General features: G+C 39.1%; 1 protein-coding gene across 2 annotated transcripts in view; it reads right to left on the bottom strand.

Annotated features, from left to right (window-relative positions):
• Positions 1–1,469: 1,469 nt before the first annotated feature.
• ATG2B (autophagy related 2B) overlaps positions 1,470–18,230 on the bottom strand; it is a 78,245-nt gene continuing 61,484 nt past the window's right edge. For both annotated transcript variants that reach the window (XM_082843861.1, XM_082843862.1), the window contains exons 35-42: positions 17,458–17,536; positions 16,129–16,336; positions 13,551–13,620; positions 13,194–13,276; positions 12,031–12,152; positions 11,634–11,788; positions 10,785–10,934; positions 1,470–6,253 (exon numbers count right to left, since the gene is read on the bottom strand). In XM_082843861.1, coding sequence (XP_082699987.1) covers positions 6,023–6,253; positions 10,785–10,934; positions 11,634–11,788; positions 12,031–12,152; positions 13,194–13,276; positions 13,551–13,620; positions 16,129–16,336; positions 17,458–17,536 — 1,098 coding nt within the window. In that variant the 3' untranslated portion in view covers positions 1,470–6,022. The remainder of the gene's footprint in view (positions 6,254–10,784; positions 10,935–11,633; positions 11,789–12,030; positions 12,153–13,193; positions 13,277–13,550; positions 13,621–16,128; positions 16,337–17,457; positions 17,537–18,230) is intronic.

Here is an 18,230-nt window from a genome sequence, read left to right as displayed (position 1 = left end):
TTGAATTTAAAATGAGAGAAATGCCACAAAGTTTGTTGAGAGGAGTGTGTGCTATAATGAATAATGAGGTAATAAAGAGGTAAGGGTGGCTGGGCCTGAGAAGGGTAATCTGTAAGCTGAGATAAGGAGGAACCAGGCAGAATATTCCAGAAAGGAATGTGGGGAGGCTCTTGCGCACTGTGCTCGCTCCATGCCGCACATGAGTTTCGCCAGGGGAGCTTTCGGCCCAGTGGTTTGCACCAGTGGACCTTTGCCACCCAGGGGACCTTTGCCACCCAGGGGACACTTGGCCATGTCTGAAGACATTTTTGGTTTACACAAGTGGGGACGGGGTGCTACTTGCACGTACTGGGTAAGGCCAAGGACGCTGCTAAACATCCTACAGTGCACAGGACAGCCCCCCAGCAAAGGCTCATCCAGCCCCAAGGGTAAGATTTCTAAAGTGGAGAGAATCTAACTTAGCCCTCCTCCCAGACTTAACAACGACTGTGGCTGGAGCCCAGCCCGGAGAGGGGAGAGGGGTGGAGATGCAAGATAAGCAAGTTTGGCTGACTGAAGTATTCTAAGAGCCTATAATCTCCATTTTCTAGCAAAACTCCTTTCTTGGTTTCCTAATTAGTGAAGAGTTTTCACTAATTTAGACAACGGTACAAGTTCCTCTTAAAATAAAATCCTAGAATGAGCATGGGCTTCGGGAATCAAACCATGGGACCTTAAGAAACTTCCTTGACCTCTCTGAACCTCAGTCTCCTCCTCTGGAAAAGAGGGATTATTACAAGCGCCCCTCAGAGGGGCTACTGAGGTTATCTAAAGAGCCTGGCTCACAGCAAGCAGCTCACAAAGGCTCCCCCCCTCGCGCAAGAGTCATGCGTGAGGTGTGTTGTGACTCACAATTTCTCCATGATTGCTCACAGTGGATGGTCATATAATGACATCTGTCGCATCAAAACTTATTTTACAGTACTGTCTTTAAGAATAAATATTTCTTTTAAATATTCCTTTTATAAATAATAATATTCCTCCAAAAAGAACAGGCTTTTCAAGTATTTATCTAGGCCCCTAAGACCAAAGCTATAAGATGTGTTTGCTGCAAGTCTACATTGTGGAGCTAAGATAACTAATGCAGTGATTAATATCCCAAAAGGGGAAGGAGTGGCAAATTCTAACATTATATGCCCTATGTATCTCAGAAGTCAGCGGCAGGTAGCTACAAGACTTGCTATTAGAAGTACTTATCAGCACAGGATCATAGGAACACCATTTCACAGCAACAGGAGCTGACACAGACCTACCCTCTGCCTCAAAAAGTATTTTATACAGGCTTTTTATACAGGGAACATTTCTTGGTGAAAGACAATAGTGTTTAGAGCAAACTCCAAAGAGTAAATATTTTAATTTTCTTCAAGAATATTCTTAAATTCATAATAGTCACACTAACAAGTTAACATTTCCACAAAAATACTCATATAGCATCAGTATTCTTAAAGTATTCATATGCATAATTACCTCAATTAGGAAACTTAGCAACGACAGTCAACATATACAACATAGGCTTTTTACTTCTGGTGAGATCAATTCAATGTCTAAAATAAATCAGGATGGATTAACATAAGAGCTGAATTGGCGTCCCTACCAAATTTCGCAATGAAAAAGCAAACAGTCCTGTGTGACCGGCAAGTTACACAAACAATGTAAGACAAATCCAACTAGAAATTGGAAGCTGCCATTTCATATACACAAAGTACATGTGAAACAGCAAAGTAAACATGTTTCTTAAAGGAGGGGCTGCTATTTCAACACCCCCAGAGCATTAGAGATGTCACTGAGTCAGCCAACATCACATCTACAATCTCTTGAAATACATCAGATAGCCATCTGGTGCTTTTTATGAAGCAATATGCTTGAAACCAAGGGGCCAACACTGGTTACAGGAAGCAAAAATGTCTAACACCTCTGTTTTTAAAAATTGCTGACATTTCAAAATATGAATTGTTGAAACTCAAGTTTCGCATCCCCAAAGAAGCCGATCGTGGTGTGTTAGAATGCCTTCTCTCTCTCTGATTTGCAGACACTACAATGAAAGGAAAATACTTCTGATTAAAACTAGCTGACTTGCCACTGTGCATGTAAAGTCTACTACAGGGAGCAATGCCTAGCATGATCCTGAAACTTCTGAGATAAAACTAAATTGGCATTAAAGCACTTGGTTATTCTCAATGAAAAGACTGACTATACCTTCCGGGACACAGAAATAAGATTTCTTGGTAATGGAAAAAAATTTTTCTTTCCTTCATTATCTATATACTACCCAAATAACCTTCCTTTTTAACCTAAGACTCACAAATTTATATTGATATTTGAGTTATTCACTTTAGTACCAATGGGTATGTCCAGTTGATGCATTTGCAGATGCAAAGTATCGCTTTGCATCTGCACAGGCCCTTACTTTCACGACGCTTAAAGAACTTTATAGACATTTAAGTAGGTCAAGAGGATATGAAGGGAAACAGGGAACAGACTGCTCACCACGGGCCACTAGCCCTGCCACACTGCCACAAGCTGAGAGTTCATTTACACCCCACTCAGGTGTGAGAAAACTGAGGCGGGGCAAAGGTAAATGATTTCTCTTAAGCTGAGTCATGCAGCTTTTTACATATACAAGATCTAAATTCATGGTAAGATAATTAATTGTTAATCCTAAAACTACTTAGTGCAAGTGTGGATTCCTCGTTTAAAACTGCTTAACTTGCCTCTGCCCTCGTCTCCCGTCTCTGGTGAGAGCACACACGGTGCACAGAACCTGAATCAACAGTACCCGAGGGTGGCGAGCGGCCCCCGAGGAGCAGACGTAGTTGTTTGGACTGTTTGGGAACTGAACAAAGGCACCAAACCTACAAAACACAGTTTTTAAAGGAGAGGGAAGTGACGCATAGCATGTCGCAGGAAATCCTGGTTTTTAGTCTTTTTCTCATTTTAGGCACATTGCTATTTGGGAAGATTTTTTTTTTTTTTTCTTAAAGGGAGTTCTGCATTATAAAAATATTGATGTTAAATATATGTGATTAAGTGGGACTCCAAATTGAACCCAAGCTTTACTAAAATGAAAGTCTTCGCTATGACGTCTAGAAAAAAACATTGCATCCTATCTGTCCTAAAAGGCAAATGCTGAGCGGACATTCTATCTGTAAATAACAGCAATCTGTGGACAGACAGGAAGGGACACTGGGGGATCCTAATCAAGAGACGATGTCACCATGGCCTCTGCTGCCTGTATAACGTAAAGTGGTCTTAACATGTTCCTGCAACACTGTGAGGTTCTGAAACTCACAAACGTATCCTGATCAAGCTCTCTGACCTGGACCCCTCGGGGAGAAACGTAACGTGGACTCAATGCAGCAGTACGTGGACATGCTCAGTTTGCTCCATTCAGAAGTCAGCCTTGAAGGCACCATGGCCGTTCAGAGACACGTTACTCTAAGAGATCAGAGATCTGAAGGAGCCGTGGCTACTGTGGGTGTGATATGGCCAGTGCTCTCGTTCGACACCACCACCCGTCCCAGGTGCCAGAGGCCTGGGGCACTCAACGGAGTGCCACATCCCACGTCATCATTCACATGCATACACACGCACGCTCTACTCATCCGAAAATCTCTGTTGGGCTTTGTCGTAAGAAACCCCTTCATTTACAGAGAGGGACCCAGAGGCACAAAGAAACTCAATGTCTTGGCAAAAGCATCCACTTGGTAAGTCACAGATCTGGCAACACGAGGATCCTGCCAACACTCTCTACTGTGTCATGGTGACGTAAAAGTTTGAAAAGACACTATTGAAAAAATTAAGGATATTTAACAATGCCTAAGTATTCAAATATAGAAAGGACCTCTATGTAAACATCTCAAGTAAAGAGCATCTTGGTTAAACTGACAATGACTAGACTCTTGACACTGAATCTTTCGGAGACACAAGGTTTCTGTTCCCAAACATGGATTCTATTAAAAGCAGGTGCAGGAGGGCAGAACAGAGAGCCATGGAAATTACACTATAAAGACATATGTTTAAATGGGACTTATAAACCCAATTTGTCAAAAAAAACAGGTCCATTTGCAACTCAGAGTACAAAGAAGAGGATGATTATTTCTCCCTATACTAATTATTTAAGTTCAATTAGATGTAGTATGGAAAATATATTTAATAAAGAGATTTTATATTTTTAAATTTGAGCAAGTGTTTTCCAGTTTGATTAATCATCACAGATATCACACACAGCATGTTCCCTTATAAGGGAAAATACTGGTGTCAATGCGAGGGTGCCTGGAAAGCACCCCGGAAGCAGGCTGAAGCTTCATATAATAAACAGCCATGGCTAGCGTTCAGGACCACGTTCTGGGTGGACTCCATCTAACTAGGGCCGGGTAATAAATGGTCCTGTGATGCTTAAACAGGTGGTTTTCTAAGCACTATCCTTTTAAGTTTTTCAGCAGTAAACAGAAAACAAAATTAAATCAAATGCTATTTAACATCATTTTATAAATTTTAAATGTTCAGATTTTTGGTTTACATTTGCTTTCTTGTTTAGAAAGTTTAGAGAATGAAATTGATACAACGTAATTTTCCAAACCCCAAAGTGAAAGCAGTTGTGAAATCCAAATTCACCTCGATGACATCCCCCCACTCTAGAAAATGAGGATGTACATCGTGCAACTTTAAACAGTGGATGAATACAAAGTCCTATATTTTCTTTCTGCTAGATTAATCTAAAGTTAGAGGCTGAGTTCTTGAGAACAATTTCCCTCTCACTCCTAGGTAATGATTTACTTGATATTAACCAAAATCAATTTTGAGAAAGTGTTCCCAAGGGTCTTGGAATAAATTCTAGTATTGCATCTATGAATATGCTCTAAGAGAAGCAAAATATTCATGGAAGCATAAAACAATTTTACCTTTAAATAAAAATATTTTATTCATTCCTGACAGATTATCAAAATGTACATTGTTAACCAAGTAAAAATGGTACTTCGAAATAGCTGACTAGGGCTTATTTGGAGGATTTTTGGTTAATTTCAAAAGAGTAAAAACCACTTTCAATCTCCCTTTCCACACATTCCTAATAACCTTGCACTATACCTGCTTATAATTGAATATATAAACAATTAGATGGGCCCCAGTTCATTATAGAATGCACACTTTCATTTACACTCAGAATGAATGAAAGTTATTACATTTGAGTTACCTTCCTTTGCCAAAAACCTTCAGACTTACCCCTCTTTATATTTTGTGTAACTCTATAAATTACACGTAGAATATAGCACATAACTTGTATTAATCTAAACACACACACACACACACACACACACACACAGACACACACACACACAATAAAGTGCAACACAACAGAACAAGTCTGTGACATTCACGTTCTCAAACTCCCACAGAAGGCTCTTCTGAGCAAATGGAAACATTGTTCGCAAGTGCGGGAACAGTAAAACCAACAGACTAGGTTATTTTTTCCTCACGGGTATTTATACTGAAAATCCTATTTGTTTTACTTTCCCTGTGGCTTCTGTCTCTCATTTTCAATGAAAGTTTCGAAGCTGTGATTCTCTTCAAACCTGGAGAAAAATCAACTCCTTAGAGCAACGTAAATAGTGCTTTCAAAGTGCTCCAATGTTTCTGAGCACTCTGTACTGTAAAAGGAGGTTTCCAATGACAGCTGTCTGTAACACGGAAAAGTACAGTCATTTTAATAAAAGCAAACATTCCACTAACTGGGCAGCAAATGCTTCATGGACTTTTGACACCAGCCACCAAACGTCTATCCTACAGGCAAGTACCAAACTAGCCCTAAAATGTCAAAAGGTTTTGGTTGCATGTTGTTTTGATACTAAATTATTTCACTAAGAAATGGTTTTGTTCCTGAGATGAGCACAATAAAATTAAACGAGTTCCCCCTAAGGCTGCCAGTGGGATACTCTGTTCCTTATTTCCACCCTCGTTATCTTCATAAAGAATCATGTCTGAAATGTCAGTCTTCTCCATGGCGCCATTTCTGTGACTCGTCTTGCCGAACGTCTGGTCTAATTTGGTTTCTCATGCCACCTAAGACGCTGGATGTTGCTTCTGTGGCAACGATCAGAGGTTTCACCACGGCTGGAGGGATCTGGCGCAGGACCTCGCCCACGGCGCCAGTCACCCCTCTGCTCTCGTGCTCCCGGGCTGCGGTTTCGTAAATGGTCTGAGCCGTGTCTGCAATTCCCTGAAAGGGGGGAGGGGAGAGAAGGGGAGTAAATCACTGGTCAGAAAACTCTCTAAATTCTCTCATAATACACACTTTAGTTGAGTTAATCAACAGCAGGTTTGTAACTAGACAAAAAAACAAAACAAAACAGAACCTGTACTTTTGAGATAAGCCAGGATAATTATTTTTATGACAATTCTAATTATAAGGGAAAGTAAGATGCAATTATTATGATTTAGCATTTTATTGTGACAGTTGTGTACACTACAATTGTAAACTACAATTTCACATGGGGAAGCTTACAGAAATAGTCAATAATCCAAGAGCAGCTTTTCTGGCACCAGTAATCACTCTAGTTAAATCAAACTTAGCAAACAAAGCTTCTTGAATAAATATAATCACTAAATGAATATGGTGATAGCACCTGTGATTCAACTGTAACAAAAAACCTAATTTGACTAAGCTCCAGAAAATAATTTAATTTGTTTTAAATTACTGGCTATGTACTAGAAGAGATAACTGTGGGACATTCAATTAAGATAAAAGGCTAAATAGAACATTTTACTGGATTAAACAGAGAAAATTCTGAGAACATAAAGCAGGAACATGTTTAATAATTAGAAACAAAGCTTCTGTAGCATTTTTCATCTTTCTTCTAACTGTGTAACATTAAAATAATCATGATTGCTGAGCTTCAGAGCTGAATATGTAAATGAGTAGGTCAAGCCAGAGTGGTAAAACGTCATACATGACTTTCAAATCTCTACCATTTGTCTAACTCAAAATCCCTTAGGGGCCACGAGGCACTATTCCACTGTGACCATTTCAGTGACAGGCACAACGAGAGGAACTTTGGGCTCTCCAGGGAAATCAAGGAGCTTTGTCCTAGTCCGAAGTCTAGCCCTCACTTTGACAACCTGATGCGAGTATCATTTTTACACAGCACAGCAGGCAAAAAACATGTAATACCGTGGCGGGGAGGGGGTTACAGAAGAGCTAAAAAAAAAAACGTAAGTGCTATTTTTCAAACTATCTACAGAATAACAACCAACAAGTAAAACCGTCACCACAGTGAAGATGCTTACAATTTACACATTTGCCCACATCCTCCTCCTGCCTGCTCCCAGTCCCCTCCCTAACCCACAAACAGTCGCTGTTAGTGTGTCAGAACGTGGTGATCAGCACCACCAAGCAAATTCAAACCTCAGCTCCATCATTTAGCTGTGTGACCTGACACAAGTGCTTTAAGAGGGGAATGAAAATGCTGTAGTGATTGTTAGAGTTAAATGAAATACTGCACCTAAAGAGCCCGGTACAACTCAGCAGGTACTAAGTGCTCACCGAACAGCTCCTACAACTACTACTTCCCTCACCACTGCTCCCCAACTACCACGAGACCTGATCATGCAGAGCAGGGCTCGGCAAACTGTCCCTGCAAAGGGCCAGGTGGTAAGTATTTGCGGGCTGCACAGTCTCTGTCATATACTCTTCTTCTTCCTTCTTGTTTTCTTCTTTTTACAATCCTTTAAGACTGTAAAAATCATTCTTACTAGACGGTCCATATAAAAACAGGCATGGGCCAGATCTGACCTGAGACCTATCATTTGCCAACCCTCGATCTTGTGAAACACATGTGATGTTTCCTCTTGATCTCTGAGTTACCAACATATAATACGAAAAGAGACAGTATTGTTTTTATAAATTTATTTATTTTATTTACTTATTTTTGGCTGCGTTGGGTCTTTGTTGCTGTGCGCGGGTTTTTCTCTAGTTGCAGTGAGCGGGGGCTACTCTTCATTGTGGTGCATGGGCTTCTCACTGCGGTGGCTTCTCTTGTTGTGAAGCACAGGCTCTAGGTACGTGGGCTTCAGCAGTTGTGACACGCGGGCTCAGTAGTTGTAGCTCGCGGGCTCAGTTGCTCCATGGCATGTGGGATCTTCCCAGACCAGGGCTTGAACCCATGCCCCCTGCATTGGCAGGAAGATTCTTAACTACTGCGCCACCAGGGAAGCCCAAGAGATAGTATTTATCACCACCTAGGAACATCTATTTTAAAAGTTTTCTAATACAGAATTCAGACTCCGTCTAATCAAGCACACCTACCACATCAAATCACGCTCACCTTCCTTCCTCCCTTCTTCACACAGATGGTTTTAGAGAACTAAACATTAGACCCAAATACCTGGGTTCCGATCCAGGCTCCACTACCGTCTCGCCACGGTACAGTGGGGAAGCCATTCTTGCTGACCCCGTTTCCTCATCTCTAAGTCAGGAAAACCACCTATCTTTTAAGGGTTACTATACTCTTGGCACAGAGTAAGCACACAAATACTTTTATTTAAATGAGCATAGATTAAGTTAGGGAAGAATTTTGTGAACTGCAAAGTGCTACGTACCCAAGTGCTATTATATCCTGCTGCAAACTGCCCCTGCTACGCCTTGAAGCCCAGGATAATTTTTACAAACCTCATTTCTAACATGTCTGCTGATTACTGGCCCAATCCTGACATCTGTAGGAACAGGTCTGACTGGTAATTATCTCTCTTTATTTTCCCGACTAAACCTCTTTTCAAGAGAGGTGATCTGTGGTCTTGCCTTTATTTATCCACTAACACATTTCTTGGGGGACTCACTTCAGTCTTCTTCCCACCATTTGGGACCACATGGGCTTCTTTTGTCATGTAAAAGACTGTCCTAAGGCACTTCTGCCTGTCAGAATATGACAGGGAAAAATATCATTAATGAAATCTTAACACACAAATCATAAGTAAAATGACCTCAAACTTCATGTCCTATGTCAAAAAAAATAAAAAGATTAAGACAAGGAATGCTAAAAAAAGGAAAAAAAACTAATACTAAACTTTCTTTGGGTTATGTGTATGGAAATATGTTAATATTAATGTTTCAGACATTACATGAAATTCCTAAAAATCTTATATGTTCTGGTATAATGTTATAAGTCATAATTCTAGTTATTATTTTAAAATGTATATCTCAGAAATAACTAAATTTCCTTGTCAATTGCATTATTATGAACTTTCATCAAATCTTTAACCGTGGTCATTTTTAAGTCTTTTGTCATTTACAGACAGTTCTGGGTGTACTCTGATGCTTTTGCAAAAATGTTCCTATAAAAGGGTTTCACCTTCAAGGAATTCATGGAAAAGACTCTGACAAGTACAGGTTTCTGGTAACTGACTATACTGCTGAACTGAATGAATAAGTATTCTCAGAACTCTAATGGAAAACTGATGAATTCACAAAAGTGCTAAGAAAAGATCAAGATGAAAAACAAATTAATTACATGGGACTGAGTGAACTGATGAGGATGATTATAATTTTTGTGACTTTCTGTTTGAATAAGAAAAAGAAAGAAAGAAAAAAAAAAGACAAGGAATGCTCCTGTCAACACCCATAAAGAACCAGGATTCACTGGTGCAACTAAATTACAATTTGTTAATGCTTAATAAGTGTCAAGATTCAAATAGTTACAAATCACCAATTCCACCCTTAACAACTTCTTGTACATACAAACAAAGGGGCGTTTATATGAACATTCCAATAGCCATATTTCAGGGAAAAAAATGGAATCTGGGACTTCCCTGGTGGCGCAGTGGTTAAGAATCCGCCTGCCAATGCAGGGGACATGGGTTCAATCCCTGGTCCAGGAAGATCCCACATGCTATGGAGCAACTAAGTCTGTGAGCCACAACTACTGAGCCCACACGCCATAACTACTGAAGCCCGCACACCTAGAACCCATGGTCTGCAACAAGAGAAGCCACTGCAGTGAGAAGCCCGTGCACCGCAATGAAGAGGAGCCCCCGCTTGCCACAACTAGAGAAAGCCCACGCGCAGCAACGACGACCCAACGCAGCCAACAAGAAGTAAATAAATTAATTAATTTTTTAAAAAAGGAAACTATCCACTAATAGGAAGATAAATAAATTATGCTATATTCATACAGTGAAATACTATAAAAGTTTAAATTAGATCTACATATATCAATGTGGATATATCTTGAAAGACAAAAGTTACAGAATGGTACAGATGATACCATTTATGTTAACTTTTAAAATATAAGCAATTATTTGCTTATGAATACATACTTACATGAAACTATAAAAAACATGCACAGAAAAAATATCTACCATCTTCAGGATAGTGAAGGCATGGGAATGGGGTCAGCATTTGTGATTAACCTGAAAAATTTTATTTTTTAAACAAATCTGCGGAAAATACAGCAAAATATAAACATATGTTAACTCCACTGGTGAGTCCATGGCGTGTTTCTACTACTCCTTGTTTGCTTCTGTATGTAAAGAGATCAGTCTTCCCACTAGATCACTACTCTTATCGTGAGCCTGCAGGTCAGGACACAGCCTCCTCTCTTACCTCATGCAGATATTTGCACTCACCAGCGACAGAACAGTCCCAAGTCCACCCCAGGGGTTTCTTTGGGACAAAGCCCAAGTGCCGCTGCTCTGTAGATGAACGTCAGGAAAGCACGCAAACTGCTTCTGGCCTGTCCCCTCGGGTGCCCACTCACCTCCTTCACAACACTGTAGGCCTTGGCCACACCTTCCCTCAGGTCCACTGGCTGGTGGGCTAAGCGGTGATGAGGGAACCTTTTGACCTTCTTGGGCTCGATAGAAAGGGTACCAGGAGACACCATGTCATAAGCAGTCTCTGCCGCCGCCTGGATCATTTTATCAGAGAGTGAAAAGTGAATCAGAAAACAAAAAAGTGAATCAGAAGAAAGTCTGGAGGGTTAAGCTCCAACAGTGCACTTCCTACGGGGAGAGAGGAAGAGGAGAGGGACTCACACACCCTCAGACCGGCCCTTCTGCAGCATTTGAATTCTTTACAAGAATGTATCACTTTTATAACAAGAATGTTAAAGTGTACACTAATAACTCATATCTGGATTGAGCTGAATTTTTCAGCCCCTCCTCTGCCTTCTGAGAACACTCTCCCTGTTACCAAGGTTAGACAAGAATGCATGTCTGTGAACAACTGGATAAGGCCAAATGGAGCTTAATACTTAATATAACAAACCTTAATACGACCACTATTAGATCTCTAATGCCTTCTTTACATTCAGCTATGATCTTTTCACATAAATGTGGTGAAATAAATCCTTGGCTAACTTAATAGTTATAATCTACCTGAAAGAGGCAAACGAATTTGACACTGTAGTCCACTGCTTTATTATTTAACTACTTATTTAACACTGGACAGCTAATCAAAAAAAAAAGTTAATGATATGAAATCATTACAAATAAAATATTCTCAATATTTTACACACTTTCACAGTACATTTTGAGAACAAAATAAGCCAACTGCTTACAACAGCTCTTCCTCTTTGTACAGATCAAGCTGGTCTTTGAAAAGATACCTGTATGGTTTGAACCATTCTGTTCGTGAGTTCTAGAGCAGCCATCGCTGTCGAGGTGCCAAAGGAGGCAGCGCCTCTCTGAAACCCTCTGACGATGCGGCCGCCCTTCCGGTACTGCTCAACTGGCAACCAGACCAAGTCCTTCAGGCCTTGCACTAGAACAGCAGCCAACATACAGAAATCAAGAGGCGTGCTGGAGCTTAGATCTCTGCTATCATTCCAACCCTCGGGTTTTTAACTCCTAAAATGGGAGGCAAAATTTTGTACGACTAACATGTAGGTTTTTCTAGAAAGATGATCCTCACGTAGATTCTCAAAGGCATCCATAACCCCAAAAGAGTTAAGAATCACTGATCAGGCAAAATAAATTATCTTCTAATTAAAAAGGAACACTCACCTAATTGCACTAGTGAGTGCATAGGCCCAACGCCTCCCAGAATTCCTGGCAGCTGGTTCTTCTTAATGTCAGTAAGCCATTCAGTGATTGCATATGAGAATAATTTGTCAACACCTAGCAAACTAGAGCAAATGACTGTAAGTATACAGGAAGGAAAATGAAATTTATAGGTTTAGACAAGTTTGGGGAATTTTTTTACTTAAGACAAAAAAAGAGGGCTTCCCTGGTGGCACAGTGGTTAAGAATCCGCCTGCCAATGCAGGGGACATGGGTTCGAGCCCTGGTCCGGGAAGATCTCACATGCCGCAGAGCAACGAAGCTCGTGTGCCACAACTACCGAGCCTGCGCTCTAGAGCCCGCGAGTCACAACTACTGAGCCCACGCACCTAGAGCCCGTGCTCCACAGCAAGAGAAGCCACTGCAATGAGAAGCCCACACACTGCAACAAGAGTGGCCCCCCCGCACCGCAGCTAAAGAAAGCCCGTGGTGCAGCAACAAAGACCCAACGCAGCCAAAAATAAATAAATAGATAAATAAATAAGTTTATTAAAAAAAAGACAAAAAAGAAAACGTACAAATTATAAGGACAAAATTTTATAGATTTTCAATTTAAGTATATAAATATATCTATGTATACACATACATTTAACCCAATGCTAATGCTAATCACTTCTATATAAGGCTTAGGCAGTATATATAAGTGCTAATAATTTAGCACGTATAATGCTAATAATTTCTATATAAGGCTTAGGTAGTATATATAAGTGTGCTTTTCCACTGTTCTTACTTCTTCAACATCTAAAGCTTTGGCACAGGGTTGACTCAGTGTCTATAAATCGCCAGACAGTTCTTAGCTACTAAGAACCGTTTACCTTGTGAACTTCCAGTCTTTTCACTGAAAAGGCTAATTTATAACTTCGGGAAATTATTTAAAAATCCTAACTATAGCTGTTTTTTGAAAAATACTACTCTCTTCAAACTACTTCTATTCTCTCAGAATAAAAATTAGTCCCTAGCCAGTAAAAATCCTCTAAAAATGAGGTCTCTGCAAACAACACTGTAAAATAAATTATGTATGCTTGTTAAGAAAACTCAATTTTTAGTTTGCTGTAAACTAACGTTAGTAACTACATCTTAAAGTCTCATGTAATAAGTCAACTTACCCATGCCGATAGAAAAGCCTCTTCAGCTTCAGTTCAGAGCAGTTTAACTGGGCCAGACCAATCAAAATCCCAGCTAACGTACCCTTTAAATTAAAAAAAAAAATCGCTATTAAAGGTAAAACACCTAAAATACTTAGAGCAAAAAAGTACATGTATTTTATATGACCCAATTTATATCAAATTTTACTCATGGGTTCTTAAGTAAAATTATACTTAATTTACTTTAAAAGCAGAATTAAATTTTAAAATCTTACACTGCATTTCACATATACAAACTATAACGGAAAAAAGTTTTTAAAAAATTGAGTCCACAAATGAGATAATTTTGTAGAGTATATTTGTGCAAAGTTTCCAGACCTGATCCATTGATACGTGTTTGCCATGATAATCAAGTCGAATAGGAACTTCTGATGTGAATCTAAATTCTCTAAAGATAAAGAAAGGAGGGGAGTTATTTATATTCAAAATTACTAAGAGCTGAAATTAGATATAAATGAATTTGTTCAACTGGAGAATAAAAACAAAGCCACAAAATAAATAATGTGAATATATTAAGGCCTAAATAAAAGAGAATGTCTTTTAGCTCTACCTTTTCTTAAGGCAATGTAACAACTAAACAGATGTTAATCATCTTATAAATCTTATTTATTTCATTATATATTAAATTTCTCACAAAAACCTTTTCCTAGTTTACTAAACAATGTTTATCTTAGGAAAATTTATTCTGGCACATATTCCATTCATACAGAGAACGAACTAATAAAGACAACTTTCAAGATTAAACCAAATGACATAATCATTACCGAAAAGTAAAAAAGGGCTAAGGTATTCATTTTAGCTCTGTGATAGAGCAGAAAGATCCAGAAGACCTAGACATGAACCCTAGTTTTATCAGTTACATGGGATGCAGTCGAGGCAAGTAACTTAAACTCTCTGAGCCTAAATGTCTTCATCAGTAAATTTTTAAATGCCATCTACATTGGTGAATTTTAGTGGACAGTCGTGAAATTAACGCTTGCAAATAGGACACTGACACACAAATATTGGGAATTCTAAGTGAAATTATAATTATACATTGATGGTACACATCAAACAAAAGCAGTTGGCTTCCAAAAGTTGGACTGTAAATTGGAAGCTGAAACACATTTTTACTACAGAATTAATGTCGGTGGTTATATACTAAGTCATCCCAAGTCATCCCACAAAAGTCCATTTAACCTACAGTAAAATGGAAGTGCTGTATTTATATCAATCACTACAAGAAGTCTGGGTTCCCAGGTCATCCCTCATCTTCCAAACACTCATCTGCACTGGGTTCTCTGGGCGACAGCCCCTCGACTTCTGCCTCCTCCATTCTCACTCTTTCCTCCATGGCATGTATGTAATAGGCCAAATCATATATTTTTATTATCTATAAGCTCAATTAAATAGGGATTTTTCTCTACTTTGTTCACCTAGAACAAAATCTGACATACATATAATAAATGTTCAATAAATATCCGTGGGATGAATAAATGTCTGCAGGAGAGGGGACTATTATGCCATTACTTGGAAAACGCACTGGATTTGGGATTCAGAAGACCTCTGTTCTAGTCCTGGCTTGGCCACTAACTAACTGTGTGGCCTTGAGCAAGTCACCTCTCCTCTCTGTGCATTAACTTCCTCATCTGTAAAGTGAGTAATTTGAACTATATCACCAAGTACCACCCCAGGGTCCTAGATACACTAGGAGCTTTTGAGAGTAGAAACAGAAATCTACAAGCTATTTTAAGTAGTCTAAATGGAAAAAAACAAATATTTACCTAAGTAAGTGAGGTTACGTAGTCTGACTAAAAAGTGTCAAATTTCTGTGCTTTCAGGCCAGAATTATAACAATTCAATTTCTTTTATACTGGATATCCAGTGTTCACAAAAACCAAATTGGTAGCTTATATGAAATGAGAATTCAAATTATTACTTAAGATACACAATGTTTTTGTTAGAAAAAAATTTTTAAATAAAAAAGAAATGTGGGAAAATAATAAAAGAGATTCTTCTTTCATGGTAGAAAAGTTTAGAACCACCAGAGATCCTCTCTCCCAGGATTGTTCCAATTCTCACATTCTATTTTCTAACTATTTTCATCAATATGCAAGATATTTAAAACATGAAAACACTTTAAAACAGTTATACTGCCTACTTTGGGTCACATTCTAAACTCAGAACTTAGAAAGACAGAACTTGGGGACCACTGATGTCAACAAGAGAGGACTATAGAAAACCAGGGAAAGGAGCTAACGGTCCCTCACAACACAGGTGGTTTCGATCTTCAACCTCTCTCCTTCCAATAGAGCCAAGGCTCCATCCCTACCATCAAGGGCTGGGAAAGAAAGAAAACGGTTAGAATGAATGGATCTGGAAATGAGGATAAACTCCAATGTACAACCAGCTAGTTGTTGGCTGTAGTCAACAGGGACATGGGTTTCCTGGTGATTCCAACTCAGCCAGTTAGCGGCGGGTCAGGAAGGACACAACAGTGATAGAGAAGGGCAGAGAAAGTAGACAGAAAATCCCCATAAGGGAAAAGGGAGGAATGCTGAAGGTGAGGCGTTTGAGGGAAAAGGACAGCACCACGCTCAAGGACACACAAACAGGCCATAATAAGTGACTGGAAAGCGAGGGACAGGTGAAGGAAAACAGAAGGAAGAACCTAAGGGGAAGAGAAAATTCCTGCTACAGAATCAATAGGAGGATGAATCCTGAGCCAGGGTTACGATGTGTACAAATGGGAGGTGCAAGCAGGTGGGGCCCGCATACAAATAGATACACCGGGTGATGATCTGCCAGCGCACAGAGACGGGGACGCGACCTCCTGATCTCCCGCACACAGACACATGAAAGAACAACCTTCATACTCTACAATAACTTCATCTGTTATCAAAATTAAATGATTTACCTAAAAAACACAGGCTGATCGCTAAACGACGCTTCTTCAGCAGAGAAGTCCTTCTCTTCTTCCCCATTGACCACTTGCACTGAACTGGCACTGCCATTTGGGGAAGGCTGCTTTGGCCCAGGGAAAGAAATAACTAGATTTGGCTCCTTTGAGGTGCTTAAATGCCTTGGCAAACTGCAGGTGACGTCAGCTCCAGGAGACTTTTTAACTGAAAGTGCACATTTGAAAAATTAGGTATACTTCTGTAAAGCAACAATTTAAGTCAATCTACACTTAACTTGTTTTGCTACATTTCATTTAATAAATACAGCTACTGCTAGAGAAACCTTTCACCTTTTAAATTATTACAGTAGTCCCTCCTTATCTTCAGTTTCACTTTCCAAGATCAACTGCGGTCCAAAAATATGAAATGGAAAATTCCAGAAATAAACAATTCCTAAGTTTTAAACTGCACACCATTCTGAGTAGCATGATGAAATCTTGCCTCGTCATACTCTATCCCACCAGAATGTGAATCATCCCTTTGTCCAGCATATCTCACCAGTGAGTCACTGAGTGGCCATCTCAGTTATCAGGTCGACTGTTGGGGTATTGCAGTGCTTGTGTTAAGTAACCCTTATTTTATTAATAATGGCCCCAAAGTACAAGAACAGCGATGCTGGCCATTCGGATACACCAAAGAGAAGCCGCAGCATGCTTCCTCTAAGTGAAAAGGTGAAAGCTCTTGACTTAATAAGGAAAAAAAAAAATTGTATGCTCAGGCCACTAAGATCTACAGTAAGAACAAATCTGTAAAATTGTGATGAAGGAAAAAGAAATTCGCACTCATTTTGCTGTCGTACCTCAAAGGTTACAGCCACAGTGCAAGATAAGTGCTTAGTTAAGACGGAAAAGGCATTAAATTTGTACAAGACATTTTGAGAGAGAGAAAGATCATGCTCACCTAACTTTTATTACAGTATATTGTTATAATTGTTTTATTTTATTACTAGTTACTGTTGTTAATCTCTTACTGTGCCTAATTTATAAATTAAATTTTATCATAGGCATGTACGTATAGAAAGAAAAAACTTAGTATATTTAGGGCTTGGTACTATCTGCAGTTTCAGGCAGCCACTGGGGGTCCTGGAAGGTACTTCTGGAGGATAAGGGGGGACTCCTGTACTTTTACATAAACTACATTTGTACAACTTAACAAAAATGAGCACAGAACACATTTATATAAATGAGAATAAAGATTTGTAAGTACATTCTCAAAAAGGCCTCATAACAATCAAAATCAATCCAAGTACTTGTTATAGACTTTTTCAAACTCTACATATTTAATACCTTCTGGATCTGGAGCCATGAGAAGCTCTACTTCTGTGGAAACACTTGTGAAGAAATCCTTCAGGAAGAACAAGGCATCCTAAAATTGAAAGATGTAATTATAGCTAAAGGGTTCTAAAACTATGAAACGAAGTGTCTTGAAGTCTTATATTTCACTCATTGTTCATATACAGCTATAATTTATTCAGTCCCTACTCTGTGTCAAGCATTGTTCCTATTCTCAATCTCTCCCTCTCTCTCACACATAAACACACACACACACACACATACACTTCCTTGTTAATTCTCACAACTCGGAGAAAATTAATTTATAGATGCAGAAATTACGACAGATAAGTTAGAAATTAAACTGCTATTTCTAAATCAAAGTACATTTTGGTTTTCTTAGAAATATAGTAGTCTCATTCTTAATTTGGCATTAGTTCTCACTCTGAATTGGTAGCAGTGATATTACTAAACAATAACAGCAGCTAGCATGTACTGGATACTCAGATGTGCCTTAAAAGTTCTTAATGTCTTATTTCTGCTTTTACCACTATGTTATGTTGCCTTAAACATTTTCTTCATTAGACATGATATTCAAAATAAAAATTGAAAATAAATAAAATCACCCAATCAGTGTGGTCTTTTCTGAAATTCTATGGTATGGACCATTCTTGGTGCTGTGTATGCAAGCCACATTTGCCCATTATTAGCAGCTTCATTAAGCCTTACTGAGACTGACAAATCCATTTTGGAGAATATGAAAATTAAATACCAGAGCCTGTTCTTTC

Source organism: Leucopleurus acutus, assembly GCF_964270905.1.
Source record: "Leucopleurus acutus genome assembly, chromosome: 1".
NCBI lineage: Eukaryota > Metazoa > Chordata > Mammalia > Artiodactyla > Delphinidae > Leucopleurus > Leucopleurus acutus.
This window is presented reverse-complemented; position numbering and strand designations above follow the sequence as displayed.